This window comes from Phyllobates terribilis, unplaced genomic scaffold, assembly GCF_046119375.1.
Source record: "Phyllobates terribilis strain yellow unplaced genomic scaffold, ASM4611937v1 Scaffold_12__6_contigs__length_324123572, whole genome shotgun sequence".
Lineage (NCBI taxonomy): Eukaryota > Metazoa > Chordata > Amphibia > Anura > Dendrobatidae > Phyllobates > Phyllobates terribilis.
This window is the reverse complement of record NW_027362772.1, coordinates 301357215-301376648: the sequence shown is the minus strand read 5'-3', so window position 1 is coordinate 301376648 and position 19434 is coordinate 301357215. Positions and strand designations below refer to the sequence as shown.

Here is a 19434-nt window from a genome sequence, read left to right as displayed (position 1 = left end):
GTTCCCAGAGATGCTTAGCACTTGTTGGCCCTTTTGCCTTCACTCTGCGGTCCAGCTCACCCCAAACCATCTCGATTGGGTTCAGGTCTGGTGACTGTGGAGGCCAGGTCATCTGGCATAGCACCCCATCACTCTCCTTCTTGGTCAAATAGTCCTTACACAGCCTGGAGGTTGTTTGGGGTCATTGTCCTATTGAAAAATAAATGATGTTCCAACTAAACGCAAACCGGATGGAATAGCATGCCGCTGCAAGATGCTGTGGTAGCCATGCTGGTTCAGTATGCCTTCAATTTTGAATAAATCCCCAACAGTGTCACCAGCAAAGCCCCCCCACACCATCACACCTCCTCACGGTGGGAACCAGGCATGTAGAGTCCATCCGTTCACCTTTTCTGCGTCGCACAAAGACACGGTGGTTGGAACCAAAGATCTCAAATTTGGACTCATCAGACCAAAGCACAGATTTCCACTGGTCTAATGTCCATTCCTTGTGTTCTTTAGCCCAAACAAGTCTCTTCTGCTTGTTGCCTGTCCTTAGCAGTGGTTTCCTAGCAGCTATTTTACCATGAAGGCCTGCTGCACAAAGTCTCCTCTTAACAGTTGTTGTAGAGATGTGTCTGCTGCTAGAACTCTGTGTGGCATTGACCTGGTCTCTAATCTGAGCTGCTGTTAACCTGCGATTTCTGAGGCTGGTGACTCGGATAAACTTATCCTCAGAAGCAGAGGTGATTCTTGGTCTTCCTTTCCTGGGGCGGTTCTCATGTGAGCCAGTTTCTTTGTAGCGCTTGATGGTTTTTGCAACTGCACTTGGGGACACTTTCAAAGTTTGCCCAATTTTTCGGACTGACTGACCTTCATTTCTTAAAGTAATGATGGTCACTCGTTTTTCTTTACTTAGCAGCTTTTTTCTTGCCATAATACAAATTCTAACAGTCTATTCAGTAGGACTATCAGCTGTGTATCCACCAGACTTCTGCACAACACAACTGATGGTCCCAAACCCATTTATAAGGCAAGAAATCCCACTTATTAAACCTGACAGGGCACACCTGTGAAGTGAAAACCATTTCCAGTGACTACCTCTTGAAGCTCATCAAGAGAATGCCAAGAGTGTGCAAAGCAGCCATCAAAGCAAAAGGTGGCTACTTTGAAGAACCTAGAATATAAGACATATTTTCAGTTGTTTCACACTTTTTTGTTAAGTATATAATTCCACATGTGTTAATTCATAGTTTTGATGCCTTCAGTGTGAATGTACAATTTTCAAAGTCATGAAAATACAGGAAAATCTTTAAATGAGGTGTGTCCAAACTTTCTGTCTGTACTATATATATATATATATATATATAATATTATATATATATATATTTTTTTTTATAAATTCTGGATCAACACAGGGGGGACAGGAGCGTGCACCTTCTCCGTCTTGCTCTACCCTAAGAATTGGTAAAATATCCCTGTGATCCCCCCTCCCCATTGTATTCAGCACATTGGGCGTGTAATGAGCAATTTTCTCGGACGTTCTGACAGCTGACGGTGAAGAGAAACCACAAGTGGCCTTATTATTTTACCTCCCGATAAGACACGAGCTGCGGTAATTATCAGCCACGGGCGAGACACCGGGAAGATTGATTCAGGAGATGGGGACGGAGGATCTGGTCTCCGGCAATTGCTGATTTTTGCATTTTTTTTTTTTTTAAAGAAAGGTAAAATAATACGGTCATCAAATATTTATAGGAAAGGAAACCACATGCGCTACTTTAGTCTGCAGAAACAAATATATATATTTTTTTGTTTCTTCTAAAAATAATTTTTATTTATGACAGAATTTGACCTTTTTTTTTTTAAGTCTTAAAAATATATTTTATGTAATTTTTTTTATTGACCTGTGTGCAAAATATAAATGCCATTTTTTAATGGAATGACTGTGTTTTGTTTGGTGCGTTTATTACGCTGGTATTTGGCTGTGTTCACATGTTGCTGTGTGTTTTATTGTCGCGCAGTGTGAACGCAACGTTAAGAACTGGCAAACTAGATCATTTTCCTGGCCCCCAGTGGATAGATTGCAGTGGTATATGGGAACTATATGGCGGTAATATGTTGGCTCTTTGTATACCGCAGTAGTCTTTGCATGCTGTATATTAAGGGTCATGCACGTGGCAGCATTCTGGATCTGGTTTGTACACAGCCATATAAGTTCTTCCATAGAGGTGAACGAGCCCGCCATTATATCTCCACGTGGCTCCGAATTCACTGTTTTTTTTCCCCCGTCGTAGTGATATAAGAAAGCTCTGCATCCAGGGAGACAAAAGCTCTGTACATAATCTCAGGACATGCGTCTGCTGTGTTCGTCAATCTTTCTTTGCACATTTTTTTGCTAGTAATATGTTGGCTGTGTACGGCATAATTGTTTTGCTCTATATGGCGGTATTATGTGGGCTGTACAGTCATGGCCAAAAGTTTTGAGAATGACACCAAAATGATATTTTCACATGATCTGCTGGCCTCTGGTTTTTATTAGTGTTTGTCTGATGTTTATATCACATACAGAAATATAATTGCAATCATATTATGAGTACCAATAGGTTATATTGACAGTTAGAATGAGTTAATGCAGCAAGTCAATATTTGCAGTGTTGCCCCTTCTTCTTCAAGACCTCTGTAATTCTCCCTGGCATGCTCTCAATCAACTTTTGGACCAAATCCTGACTGATAGCAGTCCATTCTTGCATAATCAATGCTTGCATTTTGCCAGAATTTGTTGGTTTTTGTTTGTCCACCCATCTCTTGATGATTGACCACAAGTTCTCAATGGGATTAAGATCTGGGGAGTTTCCAGGCCATGGACCCAAAATCTCTATGTTTTTGTTCCATGAGCCATTTAGTTATCACTTTTGCTTTATGGCAAGGTGCTCCATCATGCTGGAAAAGGCATTGTTGGGCGCCAAACTGCTCTTGGACGGTTGGGAGAAGTTGCTCTTGGAGGACATTCTGGTACCATTCTTTATTCATGGCTGTGTTTTTAGGCAAGACTGTGAGTGAGCCGATTCCCTTGGCTGAGAAGCAACCCCACACATGAATGGTTTCAGGATGCTTTACAGTTGGCATGAGACAAGACTGGTGGTAGCGCTCACCTCTTCTTCTCCGAATAAGCTGTTTTCCAGATGTCCCAAACAATCGAAAAGGGGATTCATCAGAGAAAATGACTTTGCCCCAGTCCTCAGCAGTCCACTCCCTGTACCTTTTGCAGAATATCAGTCGGTCCCTGATGTTTTTTCTGGAGAGAAGTGGCTTCTTTGCTGCCCTCCTTGAAACCAGCCCTTGCTCAAAGAGTCTCCACCTCACAGTGCGTGCAGAAGCACTCACACCAGCCTGCTGCCATTCCTGAGCAAGCTCGGCACTGCTGGTAGTCCGATCCCGCAGCTGAAACAGTTTTAAGATACGGTCCTGGCGCTTGCTGGTCTTTCTTGGGCGCCCTGGAGCCTTTTTGACAACAATGGAAGCTCTCTCCTTGAAGTTCTTGATGATGCGATAGATTGTTGACTGAGGTGCAATCTTTGTAGCTGCGATACTCTTCCCTGTTAGGCCATTTTTGTGCAGTGCAATGATGGCTGCACGTGTTTCTTTAGAGATAACCATGGTTAACTGAAGAGAAACAATGATACCAAGAACCAGCCTCCTTTTAAAGTGTCCAGTGATGTCATTCTTACTTAATCATGACTGACTGATCGCCAGCCCTGTCCTCATCAACACCCACACCTGTGTTAATGGATCAATCACTAAAACGATGTTAGCTGCTCCTTTTAAGGCAGGACTGCAATGATACAAAACCTACAAAAGACAAAAATATATCTCATACCCTACCATCATTATATATAAATGTAAAGCAAAGTTGCATAATAAATACAGGGTACTTAGTGAACTATTTTTGATCAAAAAAAGTATACAAGCCGTCCCACCAGCGGCAAGGTGACCCTAAATTGGGACGGTACCTATACTGTCTATATTAAAAACCTTACTGTATATCAAAGTTGAAGTAATGCATATAAAAGGGTAGACAAATAGGACCGGGTCCCAACTCCAGACCACCTAGGCCCGTGGTAAGCTACATATATACCAGTCAGCTCAACAAAAGGGATGCCACACCCTTAAATTGCACAGAATGCAAACAAGACAAAAAACCAAGCAATGTGAACTGAGATCTAAGATGGTAGACATGCAAGAAATAGGAGCATGTTCACACTAGCAAAAAGAAGCAAAACCTACAAAAGACAAAAATATATCTCATACCCTACCATCATTATATATAAATGTAAAGCAAAGTTGCATAATAAATATAGGGTACTTAGTGAACTATTTTTGATCAAAAATATATGTAGCTTACCACGGGCCTAGGTGGTCTGGAGTTGGGACCCGGTCCTATTTGTCTACCCTTTTATATGCATTACTTCAACTTTGATATACAGTAAGGTTTTTAATATAGACAGTATAGGTACCGTCCCAATTTAGGGTCACCTTGCCGCTGGTGGGACGGCTTGTATACTTTTTTTGATCAAAAATAGTTCACTAAGCACCCTATATTTATTATGCAACTTTGCTTTACATTTATATATAATGATGGTAGGGTATGAGATATATTTTTGTCTTTTGTAGGTTTTGCTTCTTTTTGCTAGTGTGAACATGCTCCTATTTCTTGCATGTCTACCATCTTAGATCTCAGTTCACATTGCTTGGTTTTTTTTTTTTTTTTTTTTAGGTCTGCAATGATGTCGAAATGTGTTTTGGGGGTTAAAGTTCATTTTCTGGGCAAATATTGACTTAGCAAGTACAGTAATTGCTGTTAAGCTGATCACTCTTTGACATTCAGGAGTATATGCAAATTGCCATTACAAAAAATGAAGCAGTAAACTTTGGAAAAATTACTATTTGTCTCATTCTCAATACTTTTGGCCATGACTGTATAATATCATGGTTCTAATATGTGGGCTGTTTATTATATTGGCACTCTATGGGGTTGTTGTAGGTCCCTGTGTATTATCTTGGAAACATAAGGCTGTATTATGTGGGCTGTAGATTATCTTTGCACTATATGGTGGTATTATGTGGCTGTATATTATCTTGGCTCTATATGGTGTTGTTCTCTGTGTATTATCTTGGCTCTATATGGCAGTATTATGTGGGCTGTGTATTATCTTGGCACTGTTTGGCAGTATTAAGTGGCTGTATAATTATCTTGGCTCTATATAGCATTGCTTTATTGGCTGTATATCATCTCGGCACTATTAGGCAGTATTATGTGACTACATTATCATGGCTCTATATGATATTATCATATGGGCTGTATATCATCTTGGCACTGTATGCCGGTATTATATAGGCTGCGTATTATCTTAGACACATAGCAAAAAATGCAATGGTATGCTGTGTCTTTAACGGTAATTTTGGGAATTTGTAAAGCTCCTTTTACTTCTTTGGCTGTGCTTTTTATTTTACTGTGTATTATCTTGGCACTGTATGGCGGTAGTATGTGTTTGAAATATCAAGAGAAGCTGTGATGTCGTACTTTGCACGTTACCCAAGATCTAATTTTATATAAAACCAACCCTGGCTCTTTTCTGGCAACTCGAAATGTTCCTCAATGGCCACCGAGCCAGAGAAAGGCTTGGAGTGAGCAGATATTAGCACAGGGCCCTGACGGCCAAAAGTCCCGAAATCCTGATCAGCACCGAACAGAAGAAAGGTTCTCCACATCCAATGTTTGCTTCCATTAATCCTCGTATACGCCATAGTCTAGCTACATTCTCCCTAGTTAGAGGGAGCGTTCATCATCATCATCCTCCATTTTTTAGCACTATTCTGGTGAATCGGAAATTTTGGAGATTCACACTAATCTGATATATTTAATGGCTGGCCGCTATTCTATTACGCTCATCTGTCATCACCGGTCTTCGGTGACTCTGGCGCTTCCTTTACGGCGTTCTGGCCCGTGATTGGCCTCGGGCAGTCATGTGGGAGGGTCACGTGACTCCAGGAGGCCAATCACTGACCTCAGTGGCGGTCATGTAGGCCTCACTAATAGAAGAACTGAAGATGGGCTCATCTCTGAGACCAACCCTGTAATGCGTGTATCCGGTGGTGGATCCCAGCATATATTTATTTTACTGGTGACAGATTATTTTCAAGTTTCATGGTTCACTAATAAAGATGGCCGCAGACGAAAACCTCAATTTAAGATCATTGTATGAGTGTCTTTATTTAACCTAATACCCCGTCATCATCCGGGTGGACCCCCTGAGGGGTAACTGCCCATCCTTGGAGACATGTTCTCACCAGACTTCGTGACTTGCCCTCATTTCGGGCCTAGCTGTTAGGCTGCCTCACGAAACTGACGCAATGTCTGAGGTGATTTTTATTTTTATAAGCACTGGCTTAAAAACACAAAATGACCGATTTCTGCTATACACCACGTTGTGCAAGCGGTAATTGAAAATGAAATTTACTTCACGAGACGTGATTAATATACACGCTTCAATTTAGGAACTAAATAATTGACAGATGAGGAAGTGAAAAAAAAAAAAAAAAAGCACATATTACATATGCAATAGTCATGGGTGACCACCAGCGGCCCCCCATGTAAGACCCACGAGCGAGGTCCATAACGATCAATGACAGGTGGCTTCCCATCAGTCCCAGTTTCATTCGTGAAGATACTAACTTGGTAAACTTCTCACAAGATTAAAAAAAAAAAAAAAGGGAAAGACGAGAAAGTGAAGTCAATCCTTAAAACATCAAATCGTGAATTTTTTTTTTGGGGGGGGGGGGGGCGGTTAGAGAAGGTATGACAATGTCTACACAAACGCCATACAGTGGCCTATACAAGGCAGCAACCATCTTGTGTCTGGACTAATACATACACAGGTCAATTTACCCCCCGATGCGACTGGAGTTCTGACATTTTTCGGGATATACCTGCCAAAATTTTTCACGATGACCGTTCGTTTAGTCCACAAAATGGCTGCCTCTACCCGCTCAACTCAATTAGTACGAAGGAGAATCCGTTTACGCTGGTCTTCAGGAAGCAACAAAAATGGCTTCACGCCCACATCGAGGGGCCTGTCCAGAGAGTTCCGACCTTTTCACATTTTTTTGATGGACCCCTACCGGTTTTGGTCAGAGAGTCAACAGCTATAGGTTATTTTCTCAGTAACGGGAGGGCAGTTTGTCTTGTTCGGCGGACGTTTCCGTGTGGTCGATTGTCTGATAGGCGCTTCGATCACGAGAGACGGTGATGAGGCCTGAAAATAATAATTAAAAAAAAGGGTTCAAAACAAGCCAAAATAACCAAAACGTTCCATGATATGAAGCAACTGGGGATCAAAGTTGTGAAACTGATCCTGAAACGCGTTGATAATTCCGATTCTGTGACCTATTGCTGATTGTTTGGGTCGATCTTTACAGGCAGCGGTACTGGAAAATACACTGAGCGGAGGAGGTTTTAGACTTCCTACATTAAGCTTTGGTTGGACTATCGCATTTTGGAGACCAAAAAATGGTGATGAGCCGATGGTGCTCAGTTGGAATAATAGGTTTTGTCTCCAGATGCACCCGTTAAAGTAGTCGCCGAGGAGAAGAAAAATATGGACATGGTCACCACTTTCTTTCAAAACAAGCACCAAACCTGACCGCAGGTGGTATGTGGAAGAGCAGCATGGCCCCATTAACTTCATTGGAATAGAGGTGCAATAGCAGCCGCAGCCCATGTAGGCAGGTGTGGCGCCGCTTCTGAATGAAAGCAGCCATGTTTTCTAATTCCACAAGGCAGGTGCTGGCTGTGTTATACAGCCAGGATCTGCCACTAACAGCAGCAACCGGTGCGAACTCTGATCGCTGCGGCTGCTTAACCAATAAGATGAAGCTTTCAATCACCGACAATGGCATTTAGGTTGCGCCACCCCGATGCAACCAGTCAACAGGCAATGTGATTGCGGAGTGCCAATGGGTTGCCATGGTAGCCAGAGGACCGCGGAAGGCCTGTCACCGCCATCGTGGTACTCTCCTGTGAACGCCAGCCACAGGATGTGTTTTTAAGGGAAATTGTGATTAGTAATGTTGCATTAATGAAGTATGAAGGACTAAAATAAAGGATGAAAAAAATAAATAAAATAAAATAAAAAAAAAAGGAAATTTAGAAAAAAAAAAAAAAAAAAAAAATCAGTTCCTCAGTTAAAAATAATTTTACAAAATAAAGCAAATTCATAATTGCAGTGTTCATAAAATCAGATTTCTGAAAATATAAAATTATTTCACTCATTAGATAAAGTTGTAAAGCAAAAAAATAAAGAGAAACGCCAAGCTTGATTTAAAAAAAAAAAAAAAAAAAAAGGCAAGCTTGGCGTTTCTCTATTTTTTTGCTTTACAACTTTATCTAATGAGTGAAATAATTTTATATTTTCAGAAATCTGATTTTATGAACACTGCAATTATGAATTTGCTTTATTTTGTAAAATTATTTTTAACTGAGGAACTGATTTTTTTTTTTTTTTTTCTAAATTTCCTTTTTTTTTTTTTTTAAATCATCGTACCTCCACAAAAAAAAAAAAAGCGCAATAAAAAGCGATCAAAATGTAGTTAAAAACTACAGGTCGGTGCTTGAAATACAAGTCCCAACTCATACAGCTCCATTGTCAAAAAAAATAAAATTACATGTCCTGGAAAATATCTACAGAAACCAAAATTTTTTATTTTTATTTTTTTGCAAAATTCAGATTTATTTATTTTTTTAAAGGACCTAGAGCACATAAAAACAAACAAGAACAAAAAAAAATGAAAACAACAACAAAAAAAAAAAACATTGGTGGAATTGCCTTTTTTTCTCTCCCACCTCTCGTAATATTATTTTAGCATTTTTCAGTACATTATATGGTAAAAAAACAAAAAAAACAACAAGCCCCAATACGGGTATGAGGAGGGAATAAAGATAAAATTAAGCCACTTGGAAACCAAAAATGGAGGAAAAAACAAAAAGCACAAAAATGTAAATTGGCGGCATCGGGAAGGGGTTAGATATATTTTGTTTGGGGTGTCTTCTAACCCCCCCTGAGGATCTGTCTGGTAAGGGATCCTCTTTAATATTTGAGTGTGACTTTAAGGGCCTTCATGTATTACAGAAGGTTAAACAATCCATGGTTAGCGAAGGCGTGTAATAAGAGCAGCCGCTGTAATCGCCTCCTCGGGTCTAAACTGACGGCCATGAATTTTTCACCAGCAGGTAAGTAGAGATCACTGGTGCTTGTGCGATGGATGGCGGAGGCCACAGCTGGGTAGGTGGCACGTCACGTAGGACCGGTGGGTATAAAATAATCTAGAAAATACATCAATCTGGAAACCCCATTGCCGCTACCCGCAATCCCCAGTGCAGTCCCTTATCCACAATCCCCAGTGCGGTCCCTTACCGCCACTACCCACAATCCCCAGTGCGGTCCCTTACCGCCACTACCCACAATCCCCAGTGCGGTCCCTTACCGCCACTACCCACAATCCCCAGTGCGGTCCCTTACCGCCACTACCCACAATCCCCAGTGCGGTCCCTTACCGCCACTACCCACAATCCCCAGTGCGGTCCCTTACCGCCACTACCAACAATTTCCAGTGCGGTCCCTTACCGCCACTACCTACAATCCCCAGTGCGGTCCCTTACCGCCACTACCTACAATCCCCAGTGCGGTCCCTTACCGCCACTACCTACAATCCCCAGTGCGGTCCCTTACCGCCACTACCTACAATCCCCAGTGCGGTCCCTTACCGCCACTACCTACAATCCCCAGTGCGGTCCCTTACCGCCACTACCTACAATCCCCAGTGCGGTCCCTTACCGCCACTACCTACAATCCCCAGTGCGGTCCCTTACCGCCACTACCTACAATCCCCAGTGCGGTCCCTTACCGCCACTACCTACAATCCCCAGTGCGGTGCCTTACCGCCACTACCTACAATCCCCAGTGCGGTGCCTTACCGCCACTACCTACAATCCCCAGTGCGGTGCCTTACCGCCACTACCTACAAACCCCAGTGCGGTGCCTTACCGCCACTACCTACAAACCCCAGTGCGGTGCCTTACCGCCACTGCCTACAAACCCCAGTGCGGTCCCTTACCGCCACTGCCTACAATCCCCAGTGCGGTCCCTTACCGCCACTACCTACAATCCCCAGTGCGGTCCCTTACCGCCACTACCTACAATCCCCAGTGCGGTCCCTTACCGCCACTACCTACAATCCCCAGTGCGGTCCCTTACCGCCACTACCTACAATCCCCAGTGCGGTCCCTTACCGCCACTACCTACAATCCCCAGTGCGGTCCCTTACCGCCACTACCTACAATCCCCAGTGCGGTCCCTTACCGCCACTACCTACAATCCCCAGTGCGGTCCCTTACCGCCACTACCTACAATCCCCAGTGCGGTCCCTTACCGCCACTACCTACAATCCCCAGTGCGGTCCCTTACCGCCACTACCTACAATCCCCAGTGCGGTCCCTTACCGCCACTACCTACAATCCCCAGTGCGGTCCCTTACCGCCACTACCTACAATCCCCAGTGCGGTCCCTTACCGCCACTACCTACAATCCCCAGTGCGGTCCCTTACCGCCACTACCTACAATCCCCAGTGCGGTCCCTTACCGCCACTACCTACAATCCCCAGTGCTGTCCCTTACCTCCACTACCTACAATCCCCAGTGCGGTCCTTAAAGCCACTACCCACAATCCCCAGTGCGGTCCCTTACCTCCACTAACCACAATCCCCAGTGCGGTGCCTTACCGCCACTGCCTACAATCCCCAGTGCGGTCCCTTACCGCCACTGCCTACAATCCCCAGTGCGGTCCCTTACCGCCACTACCTACAATCCCCAGTGCGGTCCCTTACCGCCACTACCTACAATCCCCAGTGCGGTCCCTTACCGCCACTACCTACAATCCCCAGTGCGGTCCCTTACCGCCACTACCTACAATCCCCAGTGCGGTCCCTTACCGCCACTACCTACAATCCCCAGTGCGGTCCCTTACCGCCACTACCTACAATCCCCAGTGCGGTCCCTTACCGCCACTACCTACAATCCCCAGTGCGGTCCCTTACCGCCACTACCTACAATCCCCAGTGCGGTCCCTTACCGCCACTACCTACAATCCCCAGTGCGGTCCCTTACCGCCACTACCTACAATCCCCAGTGCGGTCCCTTACCGCCACTACCTACAATCCCCAGTGCGGTCCCTTACCGCCACTACCTACAATCCCCAGTGCGGTCCCTTACCGCCACTACCTACAATCCCCAGTGCGGTCCCTTACCGCCACTACCTACAATCCCCAGTGCGGTCCCTTACCGCCACTACCTACAATCCCCAGTGCGGTCCCTTACCGCCACTACCTACAATCCCCAGTGCTGTCCCTTACCTCCACTACCTACAATCCCCAGTGCGGTCCTTAAAGCCACTACCCACAATCCCCAGTGCGGTCCCTTACCTCCACTAACCACAATCCCCAGTGCGGTCCCTTACCGCCACTACCTACAATCCCCTGTGCGGTCCTTACCGCCCCCCATAGATACACCAGCAGGCACTTACCTAAATTGAGGTTACATTCTCCCCCTCGCTCCACGTACATGTGGTAGATGAAGAAGCAGGACAAGGGCTTGAGGATCAGACTCAGGATCGCCATTCCTCCGCTAAATCGGAACAGGTCGCGGTCCTGCAACTTTTCAAAGCTCTGTTCGGCACGCGCGTAGAAGAGGGCGAGGAGGAGGATGTCCAGGACAATGGTGACCACCAGTCCGACCATAAACTGCAGATACAGCATCGGCCAGTCAGTATCGGGGGCACAGAACCCACCGGACGTCTGATCTTACAGAATAGTCAGTCTTACCATAAATATGGCATCCACAGAGTCCCTTTGGGCGACGGCCCAGACCCCCATGGCCAGGACCGAGAAGTTTGACAAACAATAGGCATTTGGTAGCCAGTTCGGGTACGTGCACTCCGCGCTGCAAGACAAGGGAGAAGGTAAGGAGGGACAATGAGGTGCAGAGATAACGGCCACCAGTCAGGGCCGCCATTGTCTACTTGTTATCATCTTTCCTGATGTTTATCCAAAATTATCTTTTCCTCTGGATGTACTGGAGAATGTTCCCATTCACTGACTGCAAGCAGAGATCTTCTGCATGATACTATATGCCATTTTTGCTGATCATGCCCACTATAAAGGGTTGTCCGACCCCCCTACATCTCCACATAAGATGCGAGTGGTGCCGATGACGTTACCACCCTGCACAATAGTCAGGCATCGTGCACATGTCTTGGCGGGTGTGCGGAGTCCTAACGACTCCCTTACGATGCAGAACTGATCGAAGATGGATGGGGCTGGACAACCCCTTTAAGGACCACTTTGGCCAAAAACCCCATTGTAAATGCTGTGGATCACATTTAATAACACTGACCTTTCATATGACCAAAAGATCAGTGTGAACGGCGTCAAACATGTCAAAACTCATGTCAGCCCGTCCTTATAGACTACGTCCACAGCGTGCGTGGATTTGCACCGTTCTCCGGCTTTATTGTTAGTACACGGATGTCATATGTTCACACCTTGTTTTCTGCACTTTTTGAAAGTCGCACAATTTTTGCGTACATAACAGCGCCCGCCATCATTTCTGATATTTTGGGCTCCATTTACGCCAGAAAAAAAGCGCCTGAAATAGCGGCATCAATACTTACAATACGGTCAGCAGCCAGTGCACGAAAACGATCGCCTGCAAGACAAGAGGGAGACATACGGATGAGAGCCTCGATCAGCGGCTCCGGCATGGGCCCCTGTTCACATTACGTTTCGTTTTGTGCATGCGCTGCAGAAAAGTGATGTCAGAGGTAAATCTGCAGCAGATATTGCTGCATTAGGTGTGGAAATAGCACAGCAAACACATCCCCTGTGGACATCCGTGCAGTCACAGACGCTTCGTGGTGTGCGGATTAAAGCCGGTTCAGGAAGAGATGTCCGCTCTGCAAGTCACAGCACCAGTGAAGCTTTTGATTGGCTACAGCGGTCAGGTGACTAGAAGTGCGTCATCAGTGAAATATCAAATACTGCTATTTTTTTTTTTGCTCACGTGACCACTGCAGCCAATCACATTCTTCAGTGATGATGGAACTTCTGAATGGTGCAGACCTTCGTAGTGGTCTTAACTGGAACCACAGTAGAGAAGTATGTCCCGCTTTTATTTTTTTTACTTTAAAAGTATCCTTCCCTATTTTTTCTTTTGAGTGTCAGACAGCCCCTTTAATAGCTCAGACTGCTTCCCTACCCCCTGTGCTTTACCCTGCAGCTCTGCTTGTTCACACAACACAAAAGCTGAACGGAAAGGCAGTATGTGGAGAGGATTACAAATATGCCGCACATCTTAGATATTGAGTTGACGGTCATTCCTCCCGACCCCCCGCGCCAAGCAGTATGCCCGAGCTGTCAGTCATCAGGTCAAGATCGGTCATATTGATTTTTAACATGCCCAATCCTTATTTTTTTTACTGTTTAAAGGGCTTGTCTCATCATCTATCCTTCAAGAGCGCAGCACTTCTCTCTGTGTGCACTACTGAAGAATAGAAGAAAAAAAAACTCTTTAAAAACAGAAAAAAAATAAGGATTGGGCATGTTAAAAAGCAATATGACCAATCTCTCTCCTGACATCTGCCATTGGAGGAGTGTGAGGAGACTCTCACACACCTTAGATGGGGTTGGCCAGATATCTGCCCACCCTGGGAAAGTAAAGCACCGGCACAGTTCGGACGAGCCCTATGAATTGTAAGCTCCGGTGTCACAGCACCGCGCCCCGGCATATGCGATATGCGGTGACCACAACCCTCATGCACTGAGGTCACATGTCTCGGTCATATTGAGCTTATTTCTCTGCATTCTTTACAAAATCACGGTAAATCCGGCACTATCCCATAATGTGGTAAAATGGGGAACCCCCGAGGGCCGGGAAGGGGCCGAGCGCCGTTATTTCTCAATGCTGCTGTGATCAGCTTCACTTCCTGAAATCCGACGTGTGGGGAAGTAAGAGAAGCACCGAGGGCCCAACCCTGCAACACGGCCGACATCAGCCACATCCGAGGATGGCAAGGATTCCGGAGGGGCTCAGCCCATTGCCCTGACGTGGCTGATAACAGAGAACAATAGACACCCAATCTGCAGCAATCAAAGAAGTCAGCTGTAATAAAATCCTCAGGTGCCTCATTTTCAGCAAGGACCATTAGGAGGAAATAGAAACACACAGGGGGGCTTCCTTAAAGGGGTTTTCTAAGAACCTAAAAATAAAAAATTGCCCAACAGGGAAAAAAAATGGTAAAAAATAAACTTTATATACAAAACAGCCATCACTTCTGCAGCGATGGCGTCCGACCTTCTCACTGGATGAATCAATCAGTGATTGGCTGCAGCGGTTACATGGGTAGATCACTATTCCAAAGACCGACAAAGAGGCGCAGCAGCAGAAAAACAAGTGATTATAGGTCCGGTAGATATTTTATACCATTTCCCGAATTTCTTAGGGTCCTAGAAACCCCTCATTAATCTGATAACCTGATTATCTGGAAAATCTGATGATCCATAAACAGGAGACCGGACTACGAGACTGTCCAGGTGGTGATACATGTACGAACGCTGCAGACTCAGGTCGTCCAGTGACTTTTGATTGCACGACCCTCTATGTGGCCCCCTGGGGAGAGGACGGGGGGGACATGCGACAATCTGTGCTGACAAAAGTCTCCGAAAATGAGCACTTTATCTTATAGAACTGTCTGATAATCCGGAGCATCCAATCTCAATAATCTGGAAGCCCCCCCTCTCCATCCAGAGGAGTTTACATTATTTTACAGACCCCAAAAATTGCATAAAATACAAAATAAATAAAAATAGGACTTTTAAAAAGTTTTGGAATAAGTGACCCCTCGTCACTGTGTCATGTGACTTGTCGGCAACTTTTTATTTAACTGCATGGAAGAAAAAAAAAAGTTGCAAAACTTTTTAAAAAGTGAAGAACAGCCGGCACCAGACAGCGCTACAGCCGGCAGCGGCCCCGCACAGCACTATGGGAAGAGGTCCCGACCCCCGGCGGCCCCGGTACCTTCAGGTTGATGGCCGGCAGCTCCATGTCTCCGCGCCCGAGTCCAATGATTGCCTGCGTCACGTGACCGCCCCTCTGCCCGGCCGGAGGTGTGGAGCCAGGCGCGGTCACGTGGTGCACACACCGGTCATGTGACGCTCGGCCCCGTTGCTAGGTGACGGCGTCCTTTCTGCCTCAGAGTAATGGAGGAGCTGCAGTCTCAGGTCACACTGAGAAAAGCTCGGCAATAATCACTGGGAAAGAGAGTTTACACAATCTGTGCCCCCATAACTGCCCCAGACACAGGTGTGCCCCCATAACTGCCCCAGACACCGGTGTGCCCCTGTAACTACCCCAGACACAGGTGTGCCCCCGTAACTGCCCCAGACACCTGAGTGCCCCCGTAACTGCCCCAGACACCTGAGTGCCGAAGTAACTGCCCCAGACACCGGAGAGCCCCCATAACTGCCCCAGACACCGGTGTGCCCCCGTAACTGCCCCAGACACCGGTGTGCCCCCATAACTGCCCCAGACACCGGTGTGCCCCGTAACTGCCCCAGACACAGGTGTGCCCCCGTAACTGCCCCAGACACCTGAGTGCCCCCGTAACTGCCCCAGACACCTGAGTGCCCCGGTAACTGCTCCAGACACAGGTGTGCCCCCGTAACTGCCCCAGACACCTGAGTGCCCCCGTAACTGCCCCAGACACCTGAGTGCCCCCGTAACTGCCCCAGACACCTGAGTGCCCCCGTAACTGCCCCAGACACCGGTGTGCCCCTGTAACTGCCCCAGACACAGGTGTGCCCCCGTAACTGCCCCAGACACCTGAGTGCCCTCGTAACTGCACCAGACACAGGTGTGCCCTTTTAACTGCCCCAGACACCGGTGTGCCCCTGTAACTGCCCCAGACACAGGTGTGCCCCTGTAACTGCCCCAGACACAGGTGTGCCCCCGTAACTGCCCCAGACACCTGAGTGCCCCCGTAACTGCCCCAGACACCGGTGTGCCCCGTAACTGCCCCAGACACCTGAGTGCCCCCGTAACTGCCCCAGACACCTGAGTGCCCCCGTAACTGCCCCAGACACCGGTGTGCCCCGTAACTGCCCCAGACACCTGAGTGCCCCCGTAACTGCCCCAGACACCGATGTGCCCCCTTAACTGCCCCAGACACAGGTGTGCCCCTGTAACTGCCCCAGACACCGGTGTGCCCCTGTAACTGCCCCAGACACAGGTGTGCCCCTGTAACTGCCCAAGACACCGGTGTGCCCCCGCAACTGCCCAGACACTGGAGAGCCCCCATAACTGCCCCAGACACGGGTGTGCCCCCATAACTGCCCCAGACACCTGAGTGCCCCCGTAACTACCCCAGACACCGGTGTGCCCCCATAACTGCCCCAGACACCTGAGTGCCCCCTTAACTGCCCTAGACACAGGTGTGCCCCCATAACTGCCCCAGACACCGGTGTGCCCTCATAACTGCCCCAGACACAGGTGTGCCCCCATAACTGCCCCAGACACCGGTGTGCCCCAGTAACTGCCCCAGACACAGGTGTGCCCCCATAACTGCCCCAGACAACGGAGTGCTCCCGTAATAGCCCCAGACATCGGTGTGACCCCATAACTGCCCCAGACACAGGTGTGCCCCCATAAGTGCCCCAGACACCGGAGTGCTCCCGTAATAGCCCCAGACATCGGTGTGCCCCCATAACTGCTCCAGACACAGGTGTGCCCCCATAAGTATCCCAGATACAAGTGTGCCCCCATAACTGCCCCAGACACCGGTGTACCCCCATAAGTGCCCCAGACACAGGTGTGCCCCCATAACTGCCCCAGACACCTGAGTGCCCTCGTAACTGCCCCAGACACCTGAGTGCCGAAGTAACTGCCCCAGACACCGGAGAGCCCCCATAACTGCCCCAGACACCGGTGTGCCCCCGTAACTGCCCCAGACACCGGTGTGCCCCCATAACTGCCCCAGACACCGGTGTGCCCCGTAACTGCCCCAGACACAGGTGTGCCCCCGTAACTGCCCCAGACACCTGAGTGCCCCCGTAACTGCCCCAGACACCTGAGTGCCCCGGTAACTGCTCCAGACACAGGTGTGCCCCCGTAACTGCCCCAGACACCTGAGTGCCCCCGTAACTGCCCCAGACACCGGTGTGCCCCCGTAACTGCCCCAGACACCTGAGTGCCCCCGTAACTGCCCCAGACACCGGTGTGCCCCTGTAACTGCCCCAGACACAGGTGTGCCCCCGTAACTGCCCCAGACACCTGAGTGCCCTCGTAACTGCACCAGACACAGGTGTGCCCTTTTAACTGCCCCAGACACCGGTGTGCCCCTGTAACTGCCCCAGACACAGGTGTGCCCCTGTAACTGCCCCAGACACAGGTGTGCCCCCGTAACTGCCCCAGACACCTGAGTGCCCCCGTAACTGCCCCAGACACCGGTGTGCCCCGTAACTGCCCCAGACACCTGAGTGCCCCCGTAACTGCCCCAGACACCGATGTGCCCCCTTAACTGCCCCAGACACAGGTGTGCCCCTGTAACTGCCCCAGACACCGGTGTGCCCCTGTAACTGCCCCAGACACAGGTGTGCCCCTGTAACTGCCCAAGACACCGGTGTGCCCCCGCAACTGCCCAGACACTGTAGAGCCCCCATAACTGCCCCAGACACGGGTGTGCCCCCATAACTGCCCCAGACACCTGAGTGCCCCCGTAACTACCCCAGACACCGGTGTGCCCCCATAACTGCCCCAGACACCTGAGTGCCCCCTTAACTGCCCTAGACACAGGTGTGCCCCCATAACTGCCCCAGACACCGGTGTGCCCTCATAACTGCCCCAGACACAGGTGTGCCCCCATAACTGCCCCAGACACCGGTGTGCCCTCATAACTGCCCCAGACACAGGTGTGCCCCCGTAACTGCCCCAGACACCTGAGTGCCCCCGTAACTGCCCCAGACACCGGTGTGCCCCTGTAACTGCCCCAGACACAGGTGTGCCCCCGTAACTGCCCCAGACACCTGAGTGCCCTCGTAACTGCACCAGACACAGGTGTGCCCTTTTAACTGCCCCAGACACCGGTGTGCCCCTGTAACTGCCCCAGACACAGGTGTGCCCCTGTAACTGCCCCAGACACAGGTGTGCCCCCGTAACTGCCCCAGACACCTGAGTGCCCCCGTAACTGCCCCAGACACCGGTGTGCCCCGTAACTGCCCCAGACACCTGAGTGCCCCCGTAACTGCCCCAGACACCGATGTGCCCCCTTAACTGCCCCAGACACAGGTGTGCCCCTGTAACTGCCCCAGACACCGGTGTGCCCCTGTAACTGCCCCAGACACAGGTGTGCCCCTGTAACTGCCCAAGACACCGGTGTGCCCCCGCAACTGCCCAGACACTGGAGAACCCCCATAACTGCCCCAGACACGGGTGTGCCCCCATAACTGCCCCAGACACCTGAGTGCCCCCGTAACTACCCCAGACACCGGTGTGCCCCCATAACTGCCCCAGACACCTGAGTGCCCCAGTAACTGCCCCAGACACAGGTGTGCCCCCATAACTGCCCCAGACAACGGAGTGCTCCCGTAATAGCCCCAGACATCGGTGTGACACCATAACTGCCCCAGACACAGGTGTGCCCCCATAAGTGCCCCAGACACCGGAGTGCTCCCGTAATAGCCCCAGACATCGGTGTGCCCCCATAACTGCTCCAGACACAGGTGTGCCCCCATAAGTATCCCAGATACAAGTGTGCCCCCATAACTGCCCCAGACACCGGTGTACCCCCATAAGTGCCCCAGACACAGGTGTGCCCCCATAACTGCCCCAGACACAGGTGTGCCCCCATAACTGCCCCAGACACGGGTGTGCCCCCATAACTGCCCCAGACAACTGAGTGCCCCCATAACTGCCCCAGACACCGGTGTGCCCCCGTAACTGCCCTAGACACAGGTGTGCCCCCGTAACTGCCCCAGACACCTGAGTGCCCCCGTAACTGCCCCAGACACCGGTGTGCCCCGGTAACTCCCCCAGACACCTGAGTGCCCCCGTAACTGCCCCAGACACCGGTGTGCCCCCGTAACTGCCCCAGACACAGGTGTGCCCCTGTAACTGCCCCAGACACCGGTGTGCCCCTGTAACTGCCCCAGACACAGGTGTGCCCCTGTAACTGCCCCAGACACCGGTGTGCCCCCATAACTGCCCCAGACACAGGTGTGCCCCCGTAACTGCCCCAGACACAGGTGTGCCCCCATAACTGCCCCAGACACAGGTGTGCCCCTGTAACTGCCCC

General features: G+C 49.0%; 1 protein-coding gene across 1 annotated transcript; it reads right to left on the bottom strand.

Moving 5' to 3' along the window:
• Positions 1 to 6814: 6814 nt before the first annotated feature.
• On the bottom strand, positions 6815 to 15282 carry AGTRAP (angiotensin II receptor associated protein). The gene is made up of 5 exons (XM_073655410.1): positions 15165 to 15282; positions 12763 to 12797; positions 11915 to 12032; positions 11617 to 11833; positions 6815 to 7295 (listed from the first exon to the last, which is right to left on the bottom strand). Exons 1-5 carry the CDS (start codon positions 15189 to 15191, stop codon positions 7201 to 7203), a joined length of 492 nt encoding a protein of 163 aa, XP_073511511.1. The 5' UTR covers positions 15192 to 15282; the 3' UTR covers positions 6815 to 7200.
• Positions 15283 to 19434: the final 4152 nt, after the last annotated feature.